The 24343-nt window shown below is 34.1% G+C and overlaps 1 protein-coding gene across 19 annotated transcripts in view; it reads right to left on the bottom strand.

Annotated features, from left to right (window-relative positions):
• Positions 1-24343, bottom strand: part of TRDN (triadin) — a 385153-nt gene that overhangs the window by 193836 nt on the left and 166974 nt on the right. For 17 of the 19 annotated variants that reach the window (XM_076003004.1, XM_076003010.1, XM_076003005.1 and 14 more), the window contains 2 exons: positions 14876-14935; positions 13957-14019 (listed from right to left, as the gene is read on the bottom strand). In XM_076003004.1, coding sequence (XP_075859119.1) covers positions 13957-14019; positions 14876-14935 — 123 coding nt within the window. The remainder of the gene's footprint in view (positions 1-13956; positions 14020-14875; positions 14936-24343) is intronic. The other 2 variants (XM_076002996.1, XM_076003011.1) reach the window with 1 other exon arrangement.

Raw genomic sequence — 24343 nt, 5'->3', positions numbered from 1 at the left:
TTGGACTGTCTCACTGTGTTTATTAATAGTTTGGAGAGATAAATATCCAGCTATAATATGCCATCTTTACACATTAAAAATAAAAAGAAAGCAAGTTTAGGCTCAGAATAAAATTAAAAGAACCATTTGGATTTTGTTTCCTATTTTATTTATTAATAAGAACAAATGAGAGCTATCCTTGATTTTAGTAATAAAAAATTTAATTACATTAACATGTTTTTTCTGGCCAACGAGTGCTGAATTGACAAACATATTTTTCTTTCTAAACTTGATTAAATAAATATATATTTGTTCATTCTCTAAAGTAGGCTGCCAGATAATAAGCATCTGTGAACACATATCAGAGAAAAATTATTTTTCTTCCATAGGAAGTTGCACAGCAAGGTGAGGTCAATCAAACTCAAAATACTTGATATAATTTGTTATCTATCTCTCATTATTTAATAGTATTAAAATTACTATAACTATTCTAACTTGTATGGAGGTTTACCTGAGTAATGAACATTTATGTTGAAAATTACAAAAGACTAACATAATCTAACTTAGACAAAATGAGGAATAAATTAAATCCTGAAACATAAGGATGGAGGTCGGGGAATGTTAATTTTCAGGGATATCTGGATCATAGACTTGACATACCTTTAAACTTCTACCTTAGTTTTTTGTTTTTTTTTTCTTTTTCATATGTGTCAACATTGTTTTCAAGGCTTGCTATCACAAGGATATAGATATGACCAGTAGCATTTCTTGGACTCACCCAATTTTACCCCCTAAGAAGAGAGACCAGCTTCCTGTTGTCTTTTTCATAGAGTCCATGGACAGCACTCTGGTCCAACTAAAACCACAAGCCCCCACTCGTAGGGGTAGTGACAGGTGGAACAATGATGATAATTTGGAACCCCACTTGAGCCTGCATGGTTGGAGTTTAGGGGAAGAGCCATTCACCAAATGAGCCAGACGAGATGAAAGAGGTGTACCAAAGGGAAAAATCCAAATTGTTCATTGACAGTTTTGTTGATTCTATGTTTCATTAGGCAAGAATATTTATCATAGAATATGATTAACTAAAAACTACATTCAATGGCACATGTGGAAATTCTATGCCTCCTATTACTAAGGCACCAGACTGAATGAAAACTGTTTTCCAACCTGTAGTCTTTAACTCCTTCCTACATAACTTCCCTTTCCCATTTCTAATTCGTGACTCTGTCCTACTTCTTTCATGCTGACATTCACACATCCATGCCTTTTCGCCAAGGATAAATTCTTTCAATAGATGCCATTTTATAACAAAGTTGAAGTTGTGGCTTTTTTCAAATGCATTATATTTTTTACAGGCTCTCTACAAACAAGAAAAAAATAATGCATACATCAATTAGCGTTCTGTGTGTGGTTTTTTAAGAAAAAACATCTGCTATTAAAGACCTCACAATAATGATTCCTGTCATTTTGGTAAAATTTGAGCAAAGCTAAAATTCAGTTGAAATAGCAAATTAAAATTTGCATATTTGTGAAATCTAAATCCTGAGACCATGGGTTCTATTGGAAATGAAAGAAATTTGTTCAAATAACAAATGATTAGAAATGGCAAGGATGTGTGATTAGGACCTCACTTAATGGCCTGGCTGCATGAGAAATGCTGCCCTGGTGTTATCTTTAGCCATCAGTTGATGAATAGCTTTTTGCATCATTGTGGAGCCTTTAGATTTTACTCCGCATGAGATGGGAAACCTCTGCAAACATGGAAACAGATGAAGGTGGAGCTTCCACCCAGCCTGGATACTTGAGCAGCTATGATGAGTACAGCAACTTCCCCAATGTGTAGCAAGAACAAGAAATAAATTTTGTCATTTTTTTAAAGCTGCTGGAATTTTCAGGTTTTTTGTTATTGTCTTTACAGTATGACCTTGCCTTTCAAGGCAAGAAAGGTTGGATCTGAGCTGGGGTGGTTCTTAAAGGGAGGGAGAAGGAGTCAGCTACTAAATATTTCAAAGGTAAAGGTGACAGGATTTAGTAATGAATTAAGGAGGAGAAATAAAAGAGTGAAGAGTGACTAGAGAGATTTAGACCTAAGCAAAAAAATAAATAAATAAAGTAATAATTTGCTGATAAGAGGAAAAGAGCTGAGCATAGGGGACATGTTCAGAAGGGTGTTATATAAAGATTTGACCATATTAACCACATTAGCTTTTTTTAACCATATTAACTTTGGGATGCCTAATAGATACTAATACTCAAATGGAGATAGTGAATAGGCAATTGGATACACAAATGTGGAGATCAGGGATATGTCAGAGCTGGAGACATACATTTGGGAGTCCTTATTATAAAAATGGTTTTAAAATTATGGGAGTGTATGAAGTCACCAAGGAAGTGAGTATAGAGAAAGAGAAAAGACATAGAATTGAGTCCTAGGGTGCTTCCAATTTAAGGCCCCAGAAAGAAAAGTAGGACACGAGCAAAATGATATAAGAAATATTGACAAGAGATATTAAAAGGAAAAAGGATTGTCTAAGAGGCTGAGTGAAGAAAGATTGGCTGTCAAATGCTCTTGAAAGCTTAGAGTTCCCATCTGGATTTGCTAATGTGGAGAACTGACAAGAATGGCGGTGGCAGTTAAAGCCTGAATACAGTGGGTACACGGGAGACTGGAAGGAGAGTGTAGACAACTCTTATGAGGAATTTAGCTCATTATAGAGGAATCTGAGAAATGGGGCGGTAACCTGAGAGGGCTGTTCTGTCAACACCAAGATATAGATGATAGAGCACATTTTATGCTGCTGGGAATGACCAAGGGAAGTCAAAATGAATTTTCAGAGTAGAGAATTGCTAGAGTGATGCTCCTGAGTTAGCAGGTAGGGATGGCATATTGTGCACCAGTGGAAGGAGTTTTTTCTATAAGTATGAACATAGTAACTATTGTGTTGTATTCAGCCAAAGTGGTAGAGAACAGAAGGATTCCAATGAAATATGTTAGTGGACTTGATAGAGCTCACAGGAGATCTCTTTTAATTTTTATTTTCTTAAAGAAATAGGAAATAAAGTATTTGGCTGATAGAGAAAAGGATAAAATGGTGAATAAAAATTTTAATAAAGGAAACTATTTGGAGACAGTAGTCTCAGAAAAGGGAGAGTGAACTAACTAGTAGGATTCAATTCCGAAAAGGTAATGGAATCACCAAGAATCACCCTTTCAAGAGACTAACTTAGTATTAATATTTACTGCACAAATGTCCACTGAGCACCTAGTGCATGGGTGGCATAATGGGATGATAATAAGTAGTACAAATTCCTGGAAACTTTGGTATATATACATATTTTTGTGGGGGAGAGGGCCCAAGTATTTCATCACATTCTATTGATGGACTGATTTCATGTTCTCAATGCCACAGTATATTTCTTTTTTCTTTGTTCTCTAATTTGTGTAATTTGAATATGTACCCACCTCTACATTGGCATAGTTTCTTTCCAGGCAACTAGTTTTATATGCCTTTTCTTCTCATGTATTTTAACATTAGCTTCTTCATATGTTCATATTTTTGACCTTATATCCTGTGACTAACATAGTTAAAAAGATATAGGCAGTGACTAACACAATTGCTACATTTTACTGACACAAATTATTTTTTGAAAAAAAAAGACTGCTTATAATTTCAGAATAATTATATGTGCTCCTCCTCTGACTCCCTCAGTTACGTATAACAGACAAACTTTCTAAAATATAATCATACTTCTTACTTTCTGGTCTAGAAACTTCTGTTATCTGAAGTTTTTTCCCTCGTTTTTTGCATCATAAGTTATTATTAAGCTTTCCTTTCTATCTTAAGCTTATTGTCATTGGAGTTTTCCTACTAATATATTTCTTTGCCCTGAGGACAATTAATCATTATTCTATACATGTAATACATGTTTTTCCATATTGTCCTTGGTTTATGCAGACATCAATAAAACATGCTCTGGTTAGATTCACAATAATGTTTTATGCTGGAGTAGACAGTCAGGAGAGATAGTATAAGTTCAGGTTATACAGTGAACATTACTATGACCTCACTTCCTGGAATCAACCCTGGAGCATATTTTTTAAAAAATAACCTTCTAGAAGAGTTTAGCAAGTAACAAAATTTAAGATAATGATAACAACAACAATTTAAAACTTCATATCAATGATTAAATAAGACAGACAACAGTTTCATTAAGCCAGATGTTTAACTTTGGAAAAATAGAACCTTATAAGTCATCGTAAATGTAACGCAATCCAATTTGTTTTATAGGATTACCTCCAAAACTTCGAGAGAGGTTCCCACTCTTTCTCTGTTTGGACACTTCAGATGTGTGGATTTCACTGACTTAAAAGATTCCCTATGTAATCTTGACCATCCCACATTGTCTACTTCTAACTTCTACCATGGAGTCCTCATTCTTAGGGATAACAAAAAGTAAGTCTACACCTAAATAGGAGAGTAGATCAAAGTTAGGGACATGGCTTTGATGTTCTCCCTGTTGCTCATTTCCATCTTAAACATTTTACACACATTTCTGAAGCATTTTCTTCTGAATAAAATCTGGTTTGTTTCAAAATTTCTTTACTAAAATTAAAGGCTGTTATCCAAAGTGATTCTAATACTACAAAGCAGAGTGGAAAGATTTCACTCTTTAGATATAATATTTTAATTAATGAAAGCCACAATTTAATTTGCTTTTGTTGATGATTCTACATTATCCTATGTTGAGTTGTTCTTTTAAAATACTTAAATATTCTCTCCATAGATGGCAGCTAATAAAGTTTTCCCACATTTTATTCTGCATATAAACATAACTAAAACCACCCATATTTTCACTACCTAGAAATAACTTCTTAAAGTGAATTCTTATATTTGTTTTACAATGTGGTAGTTATTCCATTTTATTATGATTTTATTACCTCAACTTAAGGAATCACCCCTCAACCCAATTTCAGCCCAAATTTCTTGGACAAAGTTCATATAATTGTTCTGTTGGAGGGATAGTACCCATGACCTAAACTAAGATAATCAGATTACTCCTTTACCCTCACCACAAAGGTTAGTTTGGGAATAGGCTGTTAAGGGTTAATATGATTCAATTCAGGTTTTTTTCTTTGAGCTCTCAGAAAGCCAATTTATTTTTTTCCCATATGATATGAAGAAGAGAAGATATTTGAAACTATATTGGCTATTACTAAGGAAGCAGAGTCTAAAATTGGAGAAAGAGAAACTTCATTCTGATTGTCTCTTATTAAAAAGTGGGCAAAAAACATGAACAGAAGTTTCTCAAAAGAGAAAGACAAATGGACAAAAAACATATGAAAAATGCTCAACATCATTAATCACCAGGGAAATGCAAAGTAAAGCTACAATGAGATATGACCTCACCCCAATTAGAGTGGCTTTTATTAAAAAGTCCAAAAATAATAGATGCCGGAGTGGATGCAGAGAAAAAGGAATGCTTATACACAGTTGGTAAGACTGCAAATTAGTACACCCATTATGGAAAACAGTATGGAGATTCCTCAAAGAACTAAAGGCCTACCATTCGATCCAGCAATGGCACTATGGAGTATCTACCCAAAGGAAAAGAAGCCTTTTTGATGAAAAGACACATGCACTTGAATGTTTATTGCAGCATAATTCCCAATTGCAAATTTGTAGAATCAATCCAAGTGCCCATCAGTTTATGAATGGATTAATAAAAATGTGTCATATGTATAACATGGAGTACTACTCAGCCATAAAAAGGATGAATGAATATCTTTTGCAACAAACTGGATGGAACTGGAGAACATTCTCCTAAATGAAACGTCTTAAGAATGGAAAAACAAACACCACATAATTCTCACTATTGAATTGGAACTAACTAGTGAACACATATATGCACAGAGGGAAGTAAAACTTAGTGGAAATAAACTGGGGGGGGGCAAGTGGGGAGAATGGGAGGGACAAAAACCTACCTAATGGGTATAATGAATACTAGGTGATGAGCACATCTGTAGCCAGGAGCCAAGCTTTACAAAAGTGATCCATGTAACCTAAAACATTTATACATCCTTAATATATTTAAATTAAAGAAAAATCTTGTTTCTACCTAACATCTCACTTCCTATACCACTCTGTGTAACTTATGACATTTGCAAGGACCACTGTTTTAATGTTAAATTACATTATTTTGTTTCTTACTTTTTTGCCAGAAAATAACTCATTCTAAATATAAATTAGAATTTAAAATAATTTATCTAATATGTGTATAGGAAGTGGTTAAAAGATTGATACATATAGAGAAGATGCATATAGAGAAGAAATATGCATCATCTATTTACTGATCCTTCCTTATAGGTATTTCAATCCTCCCTGATAAAAGTAAGTTACAAAAGATACCACAGCTGTCTCATGCTCAAGTTCAGGGTTGAATTTGTTTCTGTACTCAGTGGGAGAGTAGCCCCGATTCTCCAAAATAAGTATAAAAAAGATTAAAACAATGCCTTTTATACTAGTCCTTTTATTTCAGGCCTAAATAATTTTTAATATGAATGTTTACCCTTTCTTTGTTTTAAAATTATTTAAGCCAAAATGCCTTGACCTCATTTTTGCATTAGGCCCAAACAAACTTTTGTATTATTATGAGTACATGGTGAGTTATCTCAGACACAACAAGTGGTCATGATTGTAATTCTATCTCACCTTTTCTAAAGTAGGTTTCTTTCTGTCTGGCTAATCCAGAGGTAATATCAGAGTTAATCAAATACATGATATTAAGTAACAAGTCAAAAGACTTTCCTGTATTATTCCATTACAAAATCTGGTATCCTCAAAGGTATAAACTATTGCCTTACATGATTTCCATGATTATGAAACACTTGAAAATACATTCTCTTGCCTTCAAAGCAATTCAAGCATGATAAATGTTTTTAATACAGTCAAGCTACCATCATCTGAACTCAGACTTGCAATCTAATTGATCTGGGAACAAAAAGCTAACTTGAAAGGAATCTTGTCTTGTAATCATGTAGCCCCACTAAGTCAAGGCTGGGAATTAGTAATTAGATCAGGTCTGATTTTGTGCTAGATTTCCAATTATTTACCTGTCTGAACAAATATTTTAAGAATCTTATAAGGTACATAATATTAATATAACTGCCCAATATCATTTAAAAGTATGTGAATTATTTGTATTTTACAACTTGTTATTAATTGATAGATTACTAAAACATATTCTGAAAAAAATTATCTAGATTTCAAAGTGTCTTACAAAACTAATCTGATGCATTTGTCAAATCTTATCCAAATACATATGTTCAAAATACAACAAAAATTCAAATAAAAGATAATATTCTAAAATCAAGTGCTTTTCAAATAGGGAGAAAAAGATGGGATGATCAGGGATAGATAAAATCTTCCCAAAATATGAGTCTGGAAAATGGAATAGTGTTCTTTTACACTGAAACTTAATATGAACACATATGAAAGATGCTATATATTATTTTGTCTAATTATATCTTTACATATAAATATTTCAAGAAAGTTACTTTTAATTACATATTAATGTAAAAATTTTAGTAGTCTGTAATCTGCCATGTAAATTATTTTGAGCTCTAGTAGCAAGAACAATCTGTTACAAAGGATTCAAAAGTAAAATGGATGATATTCTAATGTCTGCTAGGCATAAAATTTAATGATATATTCAAAGCAATAAGCTTCTGTAAAGGACTCTTTGCAATTTCCCAAGGACAAAAGCATATCTTATATAGAGAAATCCAATAGCCAGACGTTTTTCCACATATAGTAATTGAAAATATTCTATGGAAATAGATATGAATGTATCCTTTAAAACAGCACAAACCTTATGAGCTCCATTCTGGATTAATTTTACCTGGTCAATTCATCACCACAAAGATAGTTTAACATAAAGTTCTAATGGAATATTGTAACTGAATGAATGATCCTTAAAGAACATTGCTAAAATATATTTCACAAACTTACCTCAGTGAACACAAAGGACATTTTGGATGCATCTTTTTTCTGAAATTGACACTTTCAACTCAGAATGTATTTATTATTGAAGTTTTAGTTTTATCCCCAGAGCCACCTAATCTGACACTGTATATTTTGGAAATGTACACCTCTGTTTTAAGGCAACCTGTATAGATTCCTCTTCATAACTTGAAAACATCAACGTTTTATTATTGGAATATCCGTGGTATTCTCTCAAAAAATTTTTTGTTTCACCCATGTGCTCAACAGTGAATTCTAAATTATCTATTAGGTTCTTATTTATATGTTCTGTCCCTTTGTGTATCAATATTTCCCATTGTGTTTATGTCCATTTGGCTCTATATTGGCCTACCAAAGCAAAACTACACAACACAAAAATGACTCTTTACTCCTTACACAACTACAACCCCCGCCCCCAAAGTTCCATACTTCTTTCTCCATTTTTGTTACTCTCTTTCCAGGGCGGCTTTGTCCCCTGACTTCACTGACTGCACTCGTCCCTCCTGCCCTCATGTCACAACATTCACAGAGTTGATATCTTTTTGCTTCTTGAAACATCAATTTCTGAAACATCACTAATGACAAACTCTTTTGCCTTTCCTGTAATCTCTCTGGCAATTCCTTTCAGTTTCTCTTGCTTTATTTTCCATTATCTAATCTCTAGATGTTGGAGCTCCCCAGTCTTGATTCTCGATTCTATTTTCTTTTTCTTTTGACATAGAATCTCTGAGTAACCTTATCTATTCTCAGGGCATTAACTATGATTTATATAGGTTACTATATTTAAAACTTCAGCTCAGAATCTTCCATTATCCTTTTGATAAAATCCAAATGCCTACACATTTCTGTGTATTCTGCTCCTTTGTACAAACCATGCACACACACACACACACACACACACACACACACACACACACACCACATGCATACATCACATGGCTGCATTCTTAAATAGCTCCCTACTCCATTCATTGTTTTCTATCATTGCCTGAAAATTATTTCCTCCATTGCTTTTACTCCAAGTTACTCTTACGGATATTTTGTTTCCTTATTTACCATGTGCCTCTATCATCAAATTGTAAGTGCCATTAGGGCAGATTTTATGTCTGTTTATCTACCTCTGTGTATTCAACACCTACTACAAAGCTAGGCACATAGCAGGCATTTGGTAAATATTTCCCTCAAGAATGCATGGGTGAATGAACGAATGAATTGGTCCTTTTCTGGCAGCTTATTTCAGGAAAGCTACTGTGGTTTCAGGATCCTTCTTATAATTTATACTTCTATACAGATCATCCTTGAAAAAAATTCTATTGTAAAGCGTGATATGAAACATAATTTTATAGGATTATCATCCATCGTCTATTATGTCAAAATTATTTTTATAATTAATAAGCATATACATATATAAGGTGATAATAATTTAACTCTAGAAATACTATAATTTATAAATCCAAAAGGCGAACCTGAGAGAATTGGGTCATCTTAGTTTGGGCCTTGTTTCTCTGTTGGTCTATTTATTTTGCCCAGGTTATAATTGTTTCATTATGAGACAAAGTAACTTGTTGATTTCTGAAGTCTTACAATCTTATCAAGCAGGTGAAAAATTATTTCTTCAAAAACATCAACCTTTGAAATGAAGAAGAAGAATATACATGCTTCCTAAACTATCTATAGTTTAGGTAAAGGGCAACATAAACTACAGTATAGTTTGCTTTGTGGGCACTTTAAATTGCTGAATTTGATCATGTTGCTTGATCGAATCATCTTTTTCATTTTTAGGGGGAATCAAAGATAGATTTATTCACTACAATTCAGGCCTTCAAAAACCATCTCTTCTTATTATATTAATTTTATCTTTTCAGGTACTTCTGAAAGTATCATTATTATTACTGTTGATAGCCTTTTTCAACTTCCATTTCACCTTCCTTCTAGCTAGAAAAATTGCAATGCCCAAAACCTGCATTTTGCAGACTCATCGCAGCTAGGTTTCTGAAGACACATTAAATTTACCAATTAGGTATACCTCCCTGAGACTAAAAAGCAGAAATGGTTTTGCAAACCAGAATAACGATTTGGCAAATAAAGATGTCAGCAAGTTACTAAGGCCTGCCTCAACATTTCCAGTATCTAGTCTTGCTGGCTGTGAAGAGACAGCTTTGCTGAATGAAGCAGCTTCCTGACCTATTGATGTGCTCTGGTGCTTAATAATCCAGTAGCACCCCCTGATTTCAATTCTTCCAGTCCTACACCTGGAAGAATTGAAAAGGTACTCAGTTCCCTGTGTTTGGTGTTTCTACCATTGAAGTCTGATACAAACCTAGGGAGATTTTTTTAAAAGTCTTTATTTCATTTGGTGGTTGCTTTTTTCCATGGTATTTCTTCTGGTGAAATGTACCTTATAACATTGCAAAAAATATCCTGGTGATTTTTCTTTTTTTAATTTCACACGATGTTTTTGAGTGGCAGATATTTATTTTTTAATTATGAATAATTTCAAATATATACTAAAAAGAGATTAGCATAATTAACCCTAATGTACCAATTACTCAGTTTCATCCATTAATAATTAATGAGCTGACAATTTTGTGTCATATAAAACCCACCCACATTTTCCCTAACATAGATCATTAGCAAAGTGTGATTTACCAGTGTCATGTAGTAGTAGCTCATATATCACTCAACAGAATTTCAGCCTTAGGTTTCATTTGTATCTGCATAATTATAAAATATAAGTTGAGCAAAATAAAATAATATAGCACATAAATAAATTTATATATTATATGATATAAATAATATGAAAAGTCAACATAAATAAAATAAAATAGCACCATAAAACACATATATTAAAGAAGCATGTAGGCATATCTTATGCTTGTAAATTTGCTACTCTTTGGGACTACAGTAGTGATATCACATGCTGTGCCACATTCCTCTATTTTAGGAAGAAATGACATATGTTTCCCAGCCCTTCAAGTTTTCAGGTTATTCTCAATTTTTCTCATTATCTCTATAAATTTGTACTACTTTCATAATAAGCTTAAATCTGGTTTATAAACCATATTGCTGCCACATGAAAATTTACTTGAAGAATTATTAAACTCCAAAAAGAAAGACTGTTAAAAACTGGCACTAATTGAATCTCAATCTATCTCTTCCTCTCTCTCCCTCCCCGACCCCTTGTCTCTCTCTGTCTTTTCTCTCTCTCTCTCTCTGTCTCCCTCCCTCTCCATTTCTCTCTCTCTTATACACACACACACACACACACACACACACACACACAATTTTGAGTATTTTGGGGTTAAGAACTTGTAAACAAATGATCGAACTATGCATGTTTTCATCAGGAAGTTGAACTGATTTGGGACAACCAATGGTATTTTGTGTCATCAAAAGTAAAAATGACAAGCATACAAGCAGAAAACTGGTTCCAAGAAGGACAAACTTGTTTTGCAACACTAGCTGAGCAGCTCTCCCTAGATGTGCTGAGCAATTGCCTAGTTTGGTCTATGCTTCAGTGGCCAAGCACTGTCCTTGCAGGAAGTGATATTGGAATAATCAGTTCTTTCGCCAGTGGTGCACAACCTCACTTTGACGTGACTGCCGGGCTAATAACATAGGTCTCCCAATGGCAAAGAAGTATCAGATTTTCCTATGACTCATTGCACACAAATGTATTTTGCATTTTCCCTCAAAAAGCTAAAACCAAACCAAAACAACACTGTCACACAGACACGTGCACACACACACACATACACACACACAAACACACATCATCGAGTTTTGCCAAAAGCATTTTTTCTGACTTTGCGCTTGCACATATATGACAAATGCTTTGAAAATTACAATTCGAAACTTTGTTCTGCAACACCTTTAGTAAAACTAATGGCCCAGGAAGGAGCACCTTGGTTTATCTTTACCACCCAATTATGTAATTGTCATAGATCCACTGACCCAAGTAACCATTTTCTTAGTAGCATTATGTTATAGTCAGAATTTTGTTTATTCATTCTATGGTAAACTATATATCTCACCAGAACAATAAAGAAAATTTTAAAACAAAATGAATGAATTTCAACAATACAATAGACCCTAAAATAACACACTCTTAACAATGGAAATTTGGATGCAAAGGAATTGGTAATTAACTCCCAGACCCACAGAATGTCCAGCTGTCTGTCCTTGCTCATTTCATGAGCCATACAATCATGGAACTCTTAATATTTTATGTTTATTTCTACTCCATTTACAGCATGATGTCAGAGATTTCCTTTTATTTCTATTTGCTACATGCTAAGAGTAATCATTACGTAGTTGAGCATCCTATGGTCTCACTCTTTAGAGTCCTCACCACCACCATTTTTTCCACACATACTATTACTATCTAAAAAGACTGGTGGTTTTCACAAATGCCATCTAGCTCAGCCTGCCCTCACCAGACAATGTCCCACCGTGAAGCTCTCTCTGCAGCCTCTCCCACATTTAAGCTTACCTACCACCTCATTTTCTAGGGTACTGTTTTCAGCTATTACATGGGAAAGATCTGGAAATCTCATTTACTTTAAGTTGCTAATAGCTGAGAGGAATTAGTTTTTCACCCCATATACACGGGATTCAGGAGATTTGCATTTTAATAGAGAACAATTGCTTCATAACTCAAAAAATTGGAATGGCTCTAATGATAGAATTTCAAGCATCACTGACACTGGTTGAGGAAATATTTGAGGTGAGAATACTTATCACCCAACCATAATACTTGAGATGACTATCTGTTTCATGTAGACTTAGCCTAACCTGAGTAGAAGCCAATATTCGTGTTCGAACAAAAATTGAAACAGAATGAAATTTTTTTTTTTTTTTTTTTGAGACAGAGTCTCGCTTTGTTGCCCAGGCTAGAGTGAGTGCCGTGGTGTCAGCCTAGCTCACAGCAACCTCAAACTCCTGGGCTCGAGTGATCCTTCTGCCTCAGCCTCCCGGGTAGCTGGGACTACAGGCATGCGCCACCATGCCCGGCTAATTTTTTTTTTATATATATATCAGTTGGCCAATTAATTTCTTTCTATTTATAGTAGAGACGGGGTCTCGCTCTTGCTCAGGCTGGTTTTGAACTCCTGACCTTGAGCAATCCACCCGCCTCGGCCTCCCAAGAGCTAGGATTACAGGCGTGAGCCACAGCGCCCGGCCAACAGAATGAAATTTAAAGCAAATATCTAGACTGTCAAATAGTTGAATAATCCTATTTCTTAACAGGATCCATTATTCTCTCCAGCTTATCTTTGCAAAGTGGTATCATCATACTATGTATCGCTTCTCAATTTCATTATGTCTCGACCAAGATGGCCCTCAGCTTGATTAAACTTTAACAGGCTTCTTCTCTGACCTTAGGGTCCTGACCTTCCTTTTCTTAGAGCACTTACTTTAGAAAACTTGTAATTGTAAATTCATCCTCTGTCTCATTGAGATGTAAATCTTTTTACAAGCCACTATCAAGTTTTACAGCCCTAGAAGGTCTTTCTCAAGAATCTGAGAGCCATCCCTTTGAAATGTAATCATTAAGATAGTGCCCTTATCTCCCAGTTCCTGTGGGACTGTAGGACCCTAACTTTCTTGGGCACCTTGTTCCAAGTTTTGAAACTACTTCCTGTCATAGAGATGTGAGACAGAAAGTTTCCTTTTTTTTATATGGCCTATGATTCCCCATTCCAGATCTTACAAACTCTCCTGCTTTTTCTTTCAGTGGCATTAAATTCAGACTCAGTTCTGGTCTCTCTCCTCTATTGCAATAGCCTTGAATAGTCTTCCTTTCCTGTTAACCTGTGTCTATATCAATTTTTGATTTCATCTATTTAAGGGCAGATTTTAGAACCTGTATCCAAATTGTATAGATTGCACCACGATTCTTTCATGAAACAAACACCCTCAGCATAATTTGATTAAGGAAACTATGCAATACCTTTTTTTTTCACATCAATGGCAGTTTCCTTCTCACTTTTCTTTGGGACATCTTCTTTTTCTGCTGGTGAGAAAAAGAAGATTATAAGCCTCTACCTGTTTAACTTGTATGTTTAAGGGCACATATGATTGCCATTGAGGCATCCAATTCACCTTGGATAGAGGAATTCTAAATCAGAGCCATAAGTCATGTTAAATAAAAATGAACTAGCACATTCATAATAGACTAGTGGTTTCAGTATACTTTCTCTTTAGGAAGGTCAAAATTTTTCTAAGGGCAAAAAAAAATTCTTTGATGACAGAGGAAACACTAAATGACATTATTAACTATGTTCAAATTCAAGAGTTCATCTAAAGTATGCTAAAAGCAATATATTGAATGTTCTCTGGGTTATGAGGACGCTGGAACCATGTCAAAAGCTACAAAATCTTTGAGGTTGACTTGGGAAATCACATGAACTATTTGAAAAGAGCCAATGAAAATAAATTAAATATAGCAAATCAATATAATACTTTATTCCCTCTACATAAAATAATTTGTTCTTTTGAAGGATATTTTTTATTAAATTGAGTTGAATAGTAATCTCTTTACTTAACTATATATAGAATTTACATATATAGTTAAGTAAAGTAGGTAATTAGAGATAATTGAGTAGCTTCCTTTAAGGAAAACAATCAGACAGTTGTAATTTTTCAAACAGTGTTTAAGCTTGAATTTTCTTTATAAAAATGTATCAATTTCAATTTTATTTGAAATATTTAGAAATCTAATTTAAGGGAATATCTTTTCTAGAAAAATAATAGCTTTACCAGTAGCATTATAAATGGATACTGATCTTCCATACTCTTTAAGGAACAAAGAAAAAAAAAAGATACTAATTTAATGGATTTACGTGGTAGATGGTTTTTGAATTCCTTACCTTTCTTTTTTGTTACAGAAGTAACATTCTTCTCAGCTTTCTTCTTTTCTCCTTCTTTTTCTAGAGAAGAAGTTTAAAATATTTCCTTTAGGAAAATTTAGTATGAAAGGAAAACCAAGGTGAGAATGAAGGATTATTGTTAAGTCAATTCTGCCTCTGGATAGCTTGGTGACTTTGAACTAGTAATTTAATCTCACTGAGCCTTATTTTTCTCATATGTAGAATAAACGTACCTCAGTCAAAGTTTGATAATGTTTACAAAGCATTCTGAAAAGTGCCTGTCTGATAGCAAATATGTGAACTTATGGGCTGCTGATATTGTTACAAATAATGAACAAGATAGTTTGAACCTTATAAATCAGTTGTTTATATAATACCTCAAGTAAGATACTGATACATAAAATTAAAACATAATGTCTTAGGAATGATATTTCAGCTAAGCTAAAGAATTAATTTTTTGTTTTATTTTCATGTTTATTTTCATTATAAATAATATATTAAACTATTAAAGTATCCATTTTGATTTTGCTATTTTTCAAACCTGGCTCTTGTCAATAAGCATTTAGAGTCTGATGACATTTATCTGGCAGTGTGTTGGAGACATAACTTTCACTGCCTTTTCTGAGTGGTTGCATCAACCAGGGTGCTCAGTCAGTCTTTCCACCCAGAGATTGCAGTAAGTCTACATGCCACATCAAACCATTTGTGGTAACTCCAAACTTCATGGAAGATTCCTGTTGCATAAATCTTAGAAAATCTTGGTCCGAGGGGCAAAGAGGGAACCTCGTGTGCTGTCTGGGTATAGAAACATAGCAATTGGATATCTCTGGATACTTTTCTGGTAAGCACAGTCATTTAAAATAACAAACTTATGTACAATACATAGTTATTGAAATGGTATGATCAGTGATTTTAGGTTTGAGGCACTACAAGTGCAGTTAATCTTGGAAATTGACTGATATTTATCTTTAATTAGTAGTGTTATTTACCTTGTTTTTGAAATAACTTTCTCTTTATCTTTTGTCTCTCATCTTAGGTACACATGCATTAAAAAATTTCCATTATCCAGAACTATTAAAGATTGTTACAATACTGAAGAAATTCAATATGTAGTTCTAAAATGAATGCTTAAGTTGTCTACTAATGACTGTATCTTATTAAATATAGGAATTAATTCATTCCCTTAGGTATGGAGCTTTTTTACCCACAAGACCAAAAACAACACTTTCTTTTAGCATTAGAAGTATAATTTATAAAGAACTCCTTTTCATGACTCCTAGAGATAATCTAGTGTCGTAGGGAGAAATATATTCACACTTTGTCTAAACGTGTCTACAATGTACTATTACAACTTATCCAATCAGAAGAAGAAAGCCAAAAAGTCAAATTTTGATAGTTTCAGAGTAGAAATAAACCAATTGAATTCCACTTTTCCTTTTCCTAAAGGTTTATGAATATTAAATACGCAAATTATGTTTAAAACTCTGAATAAAGATACTTTTGACTTACGTATCTTTATATTCAGCTTATGTGATAAATTTTATGTGTCAGGACTTTTCCATCTTTGCTAAATAAATACACGTTCCAGACAATTGAATAGGCATTTATTAGATATCTCCTCTGATGTCATGTACCACAAAAGTACACATTACTTGTAACTATTTCTAAGCCCATACTAAACATCAATGTCATAGTAACCACAAGATCACAACTTAGTATCCAAGACTCTGTAAGTTTCATAATGTAGATGAATACATATTTCACTAAAAAGTTTTTGCCAATTAATTAATCTTACACTCAACTTCGTGATGAAAGTAGACATTTGAGGCCATAGATGAAAGACATTCTCTTCTCTTTTTTTTTCTTAAAGAGAATGCTCTTGTGCAATAAATTCTACCCTTTAAATTAATATAGCTGGGATTTTATTGTGGTGATACAGTATTCTTGCTTTCATTCACACTGAATTAATGCTTCCATTATATACTCTGTCTGTGATTATAGCCATACACTGTGAGAGTCATGAATAAGAGCAGAAGTCCACAAAAAGCAGGTATAAATAATGTAATAACATTTTTATGAATTAGACCTTTAAGCTGTCATTATGGGACTTTCTTTATTCATAGTGAATTTCATTTAAAACCTCAACTTCTGAAGATTCTGCATTCATTCCTTCAAGCACTATTGTCTCTGTTCCATAGGTGATTTGGCACCAGTGGAATGTAAACTTTTCATTTATAAAAGGCATAATTTAATTATATCCTACTTGGATATAAAAATACCCATGTTTCTTTTATGAAATCTCCTTCCCCTGACTTTTCTCCCTCAATAGTCAACAGTACTCCGCCCTTTCCACCTGACCATGCACCCGGAGAAGCAATTTCTGCTTCACCCTTCTCTTTCTGTTTGTTTGCTGTTTTGTTTGTAACAGCTAGAGAAGGATTAGAGTATTTAAGCCCATTGGTTTTCAAAAGGTTAGCAATTAAATGTTTCTATAGGATGTGAATTTATCAGCATATTGCCTTTCTCTGACAAAAGTGTCATAAGGCTTGAAATGATGGCTTTATCTGGCAGGGGTCACACGAAAGGCTGGTTGGGAGAGAATCCCTCCCTACAATGAACAGCTCTGAGCCACAAATATATTATTAGCTTCTGCATAAATTAACATCAGATGAAAGAAAAATTAAATGACTTACTTTTTACTTTCTAAGCCCTTACAATGGGCTTTTCTCTTGCTTTTAAATGTTTTTATGCCATCTCAAAGCCAGAGAATGCACAATAGTTAATTATAATTGTAAAGCTTCCTAAGATGCCAGTTTCTAGCAAAAGGAGGAAACAAATGCATAATGTTTCATTTTTGTCTTATGTTTTGTTCCTCTCCTCTTTGCCTAACTAGTATAGAGATTATCCGAATTCTACATGTCAGATTGGTGCTTTTCTTCTAATACTCTATGGCCAGAATTGATGTATTCTTAGTTCCAGCCGAGTAAATAAAGATTTGTTTCTGTTATAACAATGCATTCCAACATACCTCATCACTGTCAGCTTGTTTCTTTACAGTGGCAGAGATTGGCCTGGTACTCATCTCACAGTATGACCATGGAAAATTTTACATAAGCAGATAAGTTCAATAACACAGGCACAAGGGATTATTATAGTTCTCCCATTGTTATCTACAGAGGGGTGTGGTGCTCTATACCAGAGAAAGCACAGATGCTAGTGTTGGTGACCTTGGTCCGAATTCTGTCCTTAATCCTTTCTGATTGTGTGATGTTGGGCAATGTCCATGATACACCACATTTTATTTTCCTTACTTGAAAAGTGGTGCTAATAAAACTTACCTTGCTGACATATTGTGAGGAAGACAGATAACTGTGTTAAAGAGCCTGGGACAGAGGGGATGTTCAAAAATAATGATAATAATGACCTACTATTACTATACTTTACAGCTAGAGAAAATCTGACCACATGTAATCTTGAGTAATTTTTCTAGATGTGACATTTATTGATCTCTTTGACTAGATATAAATATTAATTAATTAATTAATAATTAATTAATTCTTATTTTCCTATATCCAGAGAGTCTGTCTGTAATAGTTTATATTGAGAAACTTAAGGGAAAAAATGACACGAGTAAGAATGAACATGTTATGAAGGAGCACTGTGTGGCAAAAGGAGAAGTGGATTCCAGCCTCACTTTTTCTATAATTAGTAGCCATTGCCTTATGCAAGTGAAAATAAATCATATATTTTATGTCATCAACCATACATGGCAGGGAAATAAGTAGAATGCATTTAAGTCCCTCTTCACCTATTCATTGCTTATTTGTCAAATGAAATATGCATCATCTTGCATTTATTTCCCAATTTTGCAGGGAACAGGTAACTTAAAAAGCTTAGAGTTGTAAACAGCTATGGTATGTTGTCACTGTGAAATTTTAAGCAGGTAAGTTATTTGATTCTGAGTGATGGTTTAAGAAAAACTTTGGCTCTTACTGGGTGGTGACAAGTGTCCCATTGGATTTTGTGATCATATATTAATAGTACAAAAGATGATTTAGGAAAAAAAAAGAATTCAGTAAAAGTATTCTTTTCTTTTTTTTCCAAATTTTTTCTCTGAATTTAATTTGGGACTTATGAAAGAATGCAACTTTGTAGAAACATGGTAAGAATACCTCCCTTCACATTGTAATCAGGTTGCCATGACAGCAAAGCTCTCTAAATTAAGGACTTCACTTGAATTATCTGGCATAACTAAGCTGGCCTTTCAGGCCCTGAATCCATTTTCTTCGCCTTGACTTTTCTTTAGTGACAGCTGAAATATTCTTAGAAGCCAGCTCTTCTCATTATCAGTTATTAACAACAAACAACTAACAGCCAGCAATTCTATAGCACTTTTCAGTGACTACCCAGAGACTTTTAGATGCACAATTTATTCACTTAAATCAACAAATGTTTATTTAGCCTTATGCCAAACTCCTTGCCAGGGTCTGGAGTTTTAGAAAGCTTTCTACCAGGAATACCAGTGTGAGGATAAGATGTGAGAAAGGTCACAATTGCAATAAGGACTTTGAGAAACTGTATGGGTCAAGTACTTAGAAGCCACAAAGAGGCTCAAACCCAGGAGGGCTGGGTGAAATGGAAAAACTACTCCTGGGGGAAATAACCTCAGAATAACTTAAAAATGGTATGTGGGCCCCAACTCTGAACTGAGTATTACAAGTGTTCTTAATAAGGCTACCTCAAGGAACTAAGGTGTGGAGTGACAGCTCATGTCTTGCAGATACAGGTTGAGAAGCTTAGTGATAAAATATCATCAATGAAATAAATGTCTTGAAGGACTCCAGATCCTATCAGTTTAAAGCCAAAGATTTTCAAGATCCAATACTACATTTCTTTCTCCTTCGAGCCTCAGAAATATTGTGGTGAAAGGACCGCAATAATTTCCTTATCTTATATGCTCAGAGTAGGTAAACAAAATATGTTTTACTTTGGGTGGGAAAGACACTAATGTGAAGATGGTAAGAAATTATACTGATAGCATAAAGCACATGAAGCATAGCATAAAGCACATTAGCATATATCCTTGGTCCTCAAGTAAAAGTTTACCCATTCTATAGCCTGTGAGAAAATGGGCTCAGGAAACATGAGTAACTTGGCCACTCCACAAATCATGTAAGTGACAGAACAAGGATTGAAATTTAAAGATGACCACAAACGCTGTTCTGTCCTCTGCAATATGGAAAATGAAGCTTGAGGTAGATACTCTATCAAAAACTTGCAAGCTATCTGAGGCATGGGAAGAGAAGTGCCACTTTCTACCTCATCATTGCCAAACTCGTCTTTCAGCTCTCTCACAACCAAAGTTCTTTGACATAATGACACTTTTTTTTCTATTTCTGAATTTAGTATGCAAAAGGGAATGCAAAGAGAAAGATTATTTAATATATTTCAAATTGCAAAGAAGTTTCTATCGCAATTACACTTGTTATTTAAAATGGATAAGGTAGATTTCCCCCAAACGTTTTAAAAATGGTAAAACTTTTTTAGATAATTGATTGTATTTATTTTGAATGTGTTGTCTTTACATAGATGAAAGTTGGCACAACTGTTCATTTTCACCTTCTATACAGAAGTGAAACACCAAAGGCAACCTCCGTGTGTGTGTTTGTGTGTGAGTGTGTGTGTGTGTGTGAGAGAGAGAGAGAGAGAGAGAGAGAGAGAGAGAGAGAGAGAGAGAGGGAGGGAGGGAGGGAGAGAGAGAGAGGGAGAAGGGAGGAAGAAAGGGAGCGGCTGACTTTTATTTTTCAACTCAGTGCTTTTATATTTCACAAAGCAAATGCTCAATTAAAGTTTGTTGACTTGTACTCCAGGGAGAAGCTCTCAATCTGCATGCAATTGTATCTTTATAACTCTATAAATTACAATTGCTTTTGTTGAGTTTGTTAGGTCTTGCCGTCATTGGAAGATTCTTGAAAAACCCTTAACTGTTTTAAATTTTTATGCAGAAGCATTTTTTTCTCAAGATACTTACTGTAAACTTTCCCAATGTGCATTTCTATGAGGGTAAGGAAAACAAACATGTTTCTTCTCTAACAAACTTTGTTTATAATATCATGTAATTTGTATAAGATTACTTTCTTCATATTTTATCAGTATGCTTTTTCTACACTTGTCTGTACTTGGAAATGTATTGCAAGATTACTTCATTCTATTTAAAACGTCAAGAATGTCTAAAAACAATAGAAAATTGAGATTTTTCTTCTCATGACTAAATTATCAGTAGAGAAAAAGTTGGTTATAACTCAAAATCAAAATATACAATACCTTAAAGGACCATGTCAAAGGTATTGCTATTTTTATAACAGATCCTTGAGAATTTGGGGCTTGGTTTATTAAATGAATTAGAAAGACTTAATAGTTATTTTTCAGTATGATATGACATTAAAATTACCAAAAATCACTACTGTATTAGGCACATTTATAAGTCTGATTCTTCATTGAGGACTTTCAATTTTTAAAAAATATGTCTAATGATATTAATTCTTTAAGAAAAAGCAAGCACCCAAAGAGTATTACAACTTTCCAAGTTTTAAGAGTTTTAATATGTTGAATTCAGGTTTATTTTAACTGGTATACTACATAAATTTTACTGTCTCTCATGGATTATACCAAACTAATAACACATTTTATGTCTTCTCCTTCCTAATGTGAAGTTTATTAGAGTAGATTGAAAATGCTTTTACTTAAAATCCTCACTTAATTGACACAAGTTTCCCTCATCCTTTATTAAATGAACAATTGCCAGGACTCTTTACTTCACTTGGCTAAAACAGACTTGATCTTGAAGATGCAGCCACTTTCCTCACTGGTTCTAGAGAGGAAGAATAATACCATTTGCACTTGTAACATGTTGGTATAATGGGAAGGAATTTTAAATCAAACAGACACGAGTAGCAAATAATTGTTTTTTTTTGTTTGTTTGTTTCCTTGTTTGTTTGTTTGTTTGTTTTTGAGACAGAGTCTCACTTTGTTACTCAGGCTAGAGTGAGTGCCGTGGCGTCAGCCTAGCTCACAGCAACCTCAAACTCCTGGGCTCAAGCGATTCTGCTGCCTCAGCCTCCCGAGTAGCTGGGACTACAGGCATGCACCACCATGCCTGGCTAATTTTTTCTATATATATTAGTTGGCCAATTAATTTCTTTCTGTTTATAGTAGAGACGGGGTCTCACTGTTGCTCAGGCTGGTTTCGAACTCCTGACCTTGAGCAATGCGCCCACTTCGGCCTCCCAGAGAGCTAGGATTACAGGCGTGAGCCACGGCGCCCGGCCCAAATAACTGTTTTATAAAGAAAAATTGGTACTTGTAAACAAGAGCTTTGGAGGAAACTGACTCTGTTTTATACAATATTTTATAAAAAAATTTGCTGGCAAAAGAGGGTTCTAATCAGAATTCCATAACAAGAAAGCTATTAGTAGACCACAGTATTAGTAGAGGCAGGAAGCTGGCTCTGATCTCAACAGAAGTCACCTTCATTCTTTCCCCCATTGTGGGTGTCAAACTCTGACCTCCAGAGTAAATACCTGCTGCTACTGAACAGTCAAAACAGACAGATGACTCTAGCTATATTGGAAGATAGAGATGGCAAGAAGAACATAACTACTTCCTCTTATAGAGAGGTCAGTGAAAAAAAGTTAATCGTTTCACAAAAGGCCTTTTTATGATAATAATGGGAATTTAAAACCAATATAACAAGAAAGGAACCTTTTAAGTTTAGAGGTACAAATATCTTATAAAGTACAATATCTACTAAAATGTCTTTATATAACATTTCATAATCCATAGAAAACTCCAATTTATTTCCATTTTTCTTTTCCTTTCTTTTCCTTTTTCTAGATGTTTTTTTCACCTATTTTGTTTCATGTTTTTTTTTTTAAATTTACTCAACAGTTAGTTGTTAAGACTTATCTACTTTTTCATGATACTAAGCTGAATTACACTTGTTCTAATATATTAACCCACATATACCTATATTACCTCAGGCCCAGGCCTAGCAAAATATTGTTATCAAAAGAAACAAGAATCTAAAACTCCAAGAAGCAATGAAGATAAATTTAAATCTTTCCTGAAATCTCTCAAAGAACTAATATCATATGATCCAAAGCAAAACATTCTAAAGGTTCTATTCTTACTCTAGTTTTCCATGACTCCCTCGTCTCAGACTCACCAAATTCTTTTCTCTTCCAAAAGCACCACTAAAACCTTATTCCAGCCATGCTGTTGTTCCTATTTCTTTCTCATGATCTCTTTTCTCACCATTCATATCCTGTGACCCTAACCCTAACCCTTGCCCATAGGAACATGAATTAATATAACCAGAGGACTTCCTGTTCTGCTCACCTAGCATATCCTGAACAGAACAGAAATACTCTGGAGCTGACCAGGCAAATCTAGAATACTCCTTAGATGTTAGGGTAAGGGAGAAAAGCTGTGTTTACTTATGTTAATATCTGCATCTCCATCACACACATAAGTAATAAAAAAAAAAAAAAAACTTTACCAACCATTGGAAGGTAAAAACCCAAATATAATTAATTCAGTTAATTGTGTTGTACCAATATTAATTTCCCAGTTTTGGTAAGTGAGCCATGCTTATGTGAGATGTTAGCATTAGAGGAAGCTTGCTGAAAGGTATAAAATAACTCTCTGTATTATATTTTCAACTCTTCTGTAAATGTAAAATCATTGTAAAATAAAAAAGTTTAAAAAGATCAACCAAACAATATTGGAAGGATTAAGCCTCTGAAATAGAAAATTCTTTTTCACTTGGTACTATTGATTAGCCCACTGTGTAACACAAATGAAATGAAATAAATGTATTCATGTAGATAGACAAAAGAATGAATGAAATACAAGCTTTAAGCATGATAAAATTTTGGAGATGAAACAGAGCCTTGAGATTATCTATTTCAAAAATGTCACCATGCAGATGAGGAAATCCAGTTTTTGAGAGGTTAAGGAAACTATTAATAATATGAATCTTACAGTGGGACCTTTAGTTCAAACTCCTGATTACTACACTCTCATTTGTATGTGGCAGAGAGAAAATTTAGAGTCAAAAGTAGATTATCAGGATTTTCTAATTGACAAATCTAAAGGTTCCTGCTCAGTCTTTATCCTACTGATCTCTCTGGATCACTTGGCCCCACTGTTTCTTTTTCTCCATACTCTCTCATCCATGGTTTACTTAGCCTGCCTTCTGATGATATTTGTGATAATCTTATATATCAACTTGACCAAACTATGGTAACAGTCATTTGGTCAAAGACCAGTCTAAATGTTTCTGTGAAGGTAGTTTTTAATTTCGATTTAACACTTAAATCAGTAGACTTTCTGTAAAGCAGATCACCCTTCATAATGTGGTGGGCCCCTTCCAAGCAATTGAAGACCTTAAGAGAAAAGGTCTTCCCA

This window comes from Microcebus murinus, chromosome 5 (genome assembly GCF_040939455.1).
Source record: "Microcebus murinus isolate Inina chromosome 5, M.murinus_Inina_mat1.0, whole genome shotgun sequence".
NCBI classification, from domain to species: Eukaryota; Metazoa; Chordata; class Mammalia; order Primates; family Cheirogaleidae; genus Microcebus; species Microcebus murinus.
Note: the sequence above shows the minus strand (reverse complement) of the source record. Positions and strands in the feature narration are given on the sequence as shown.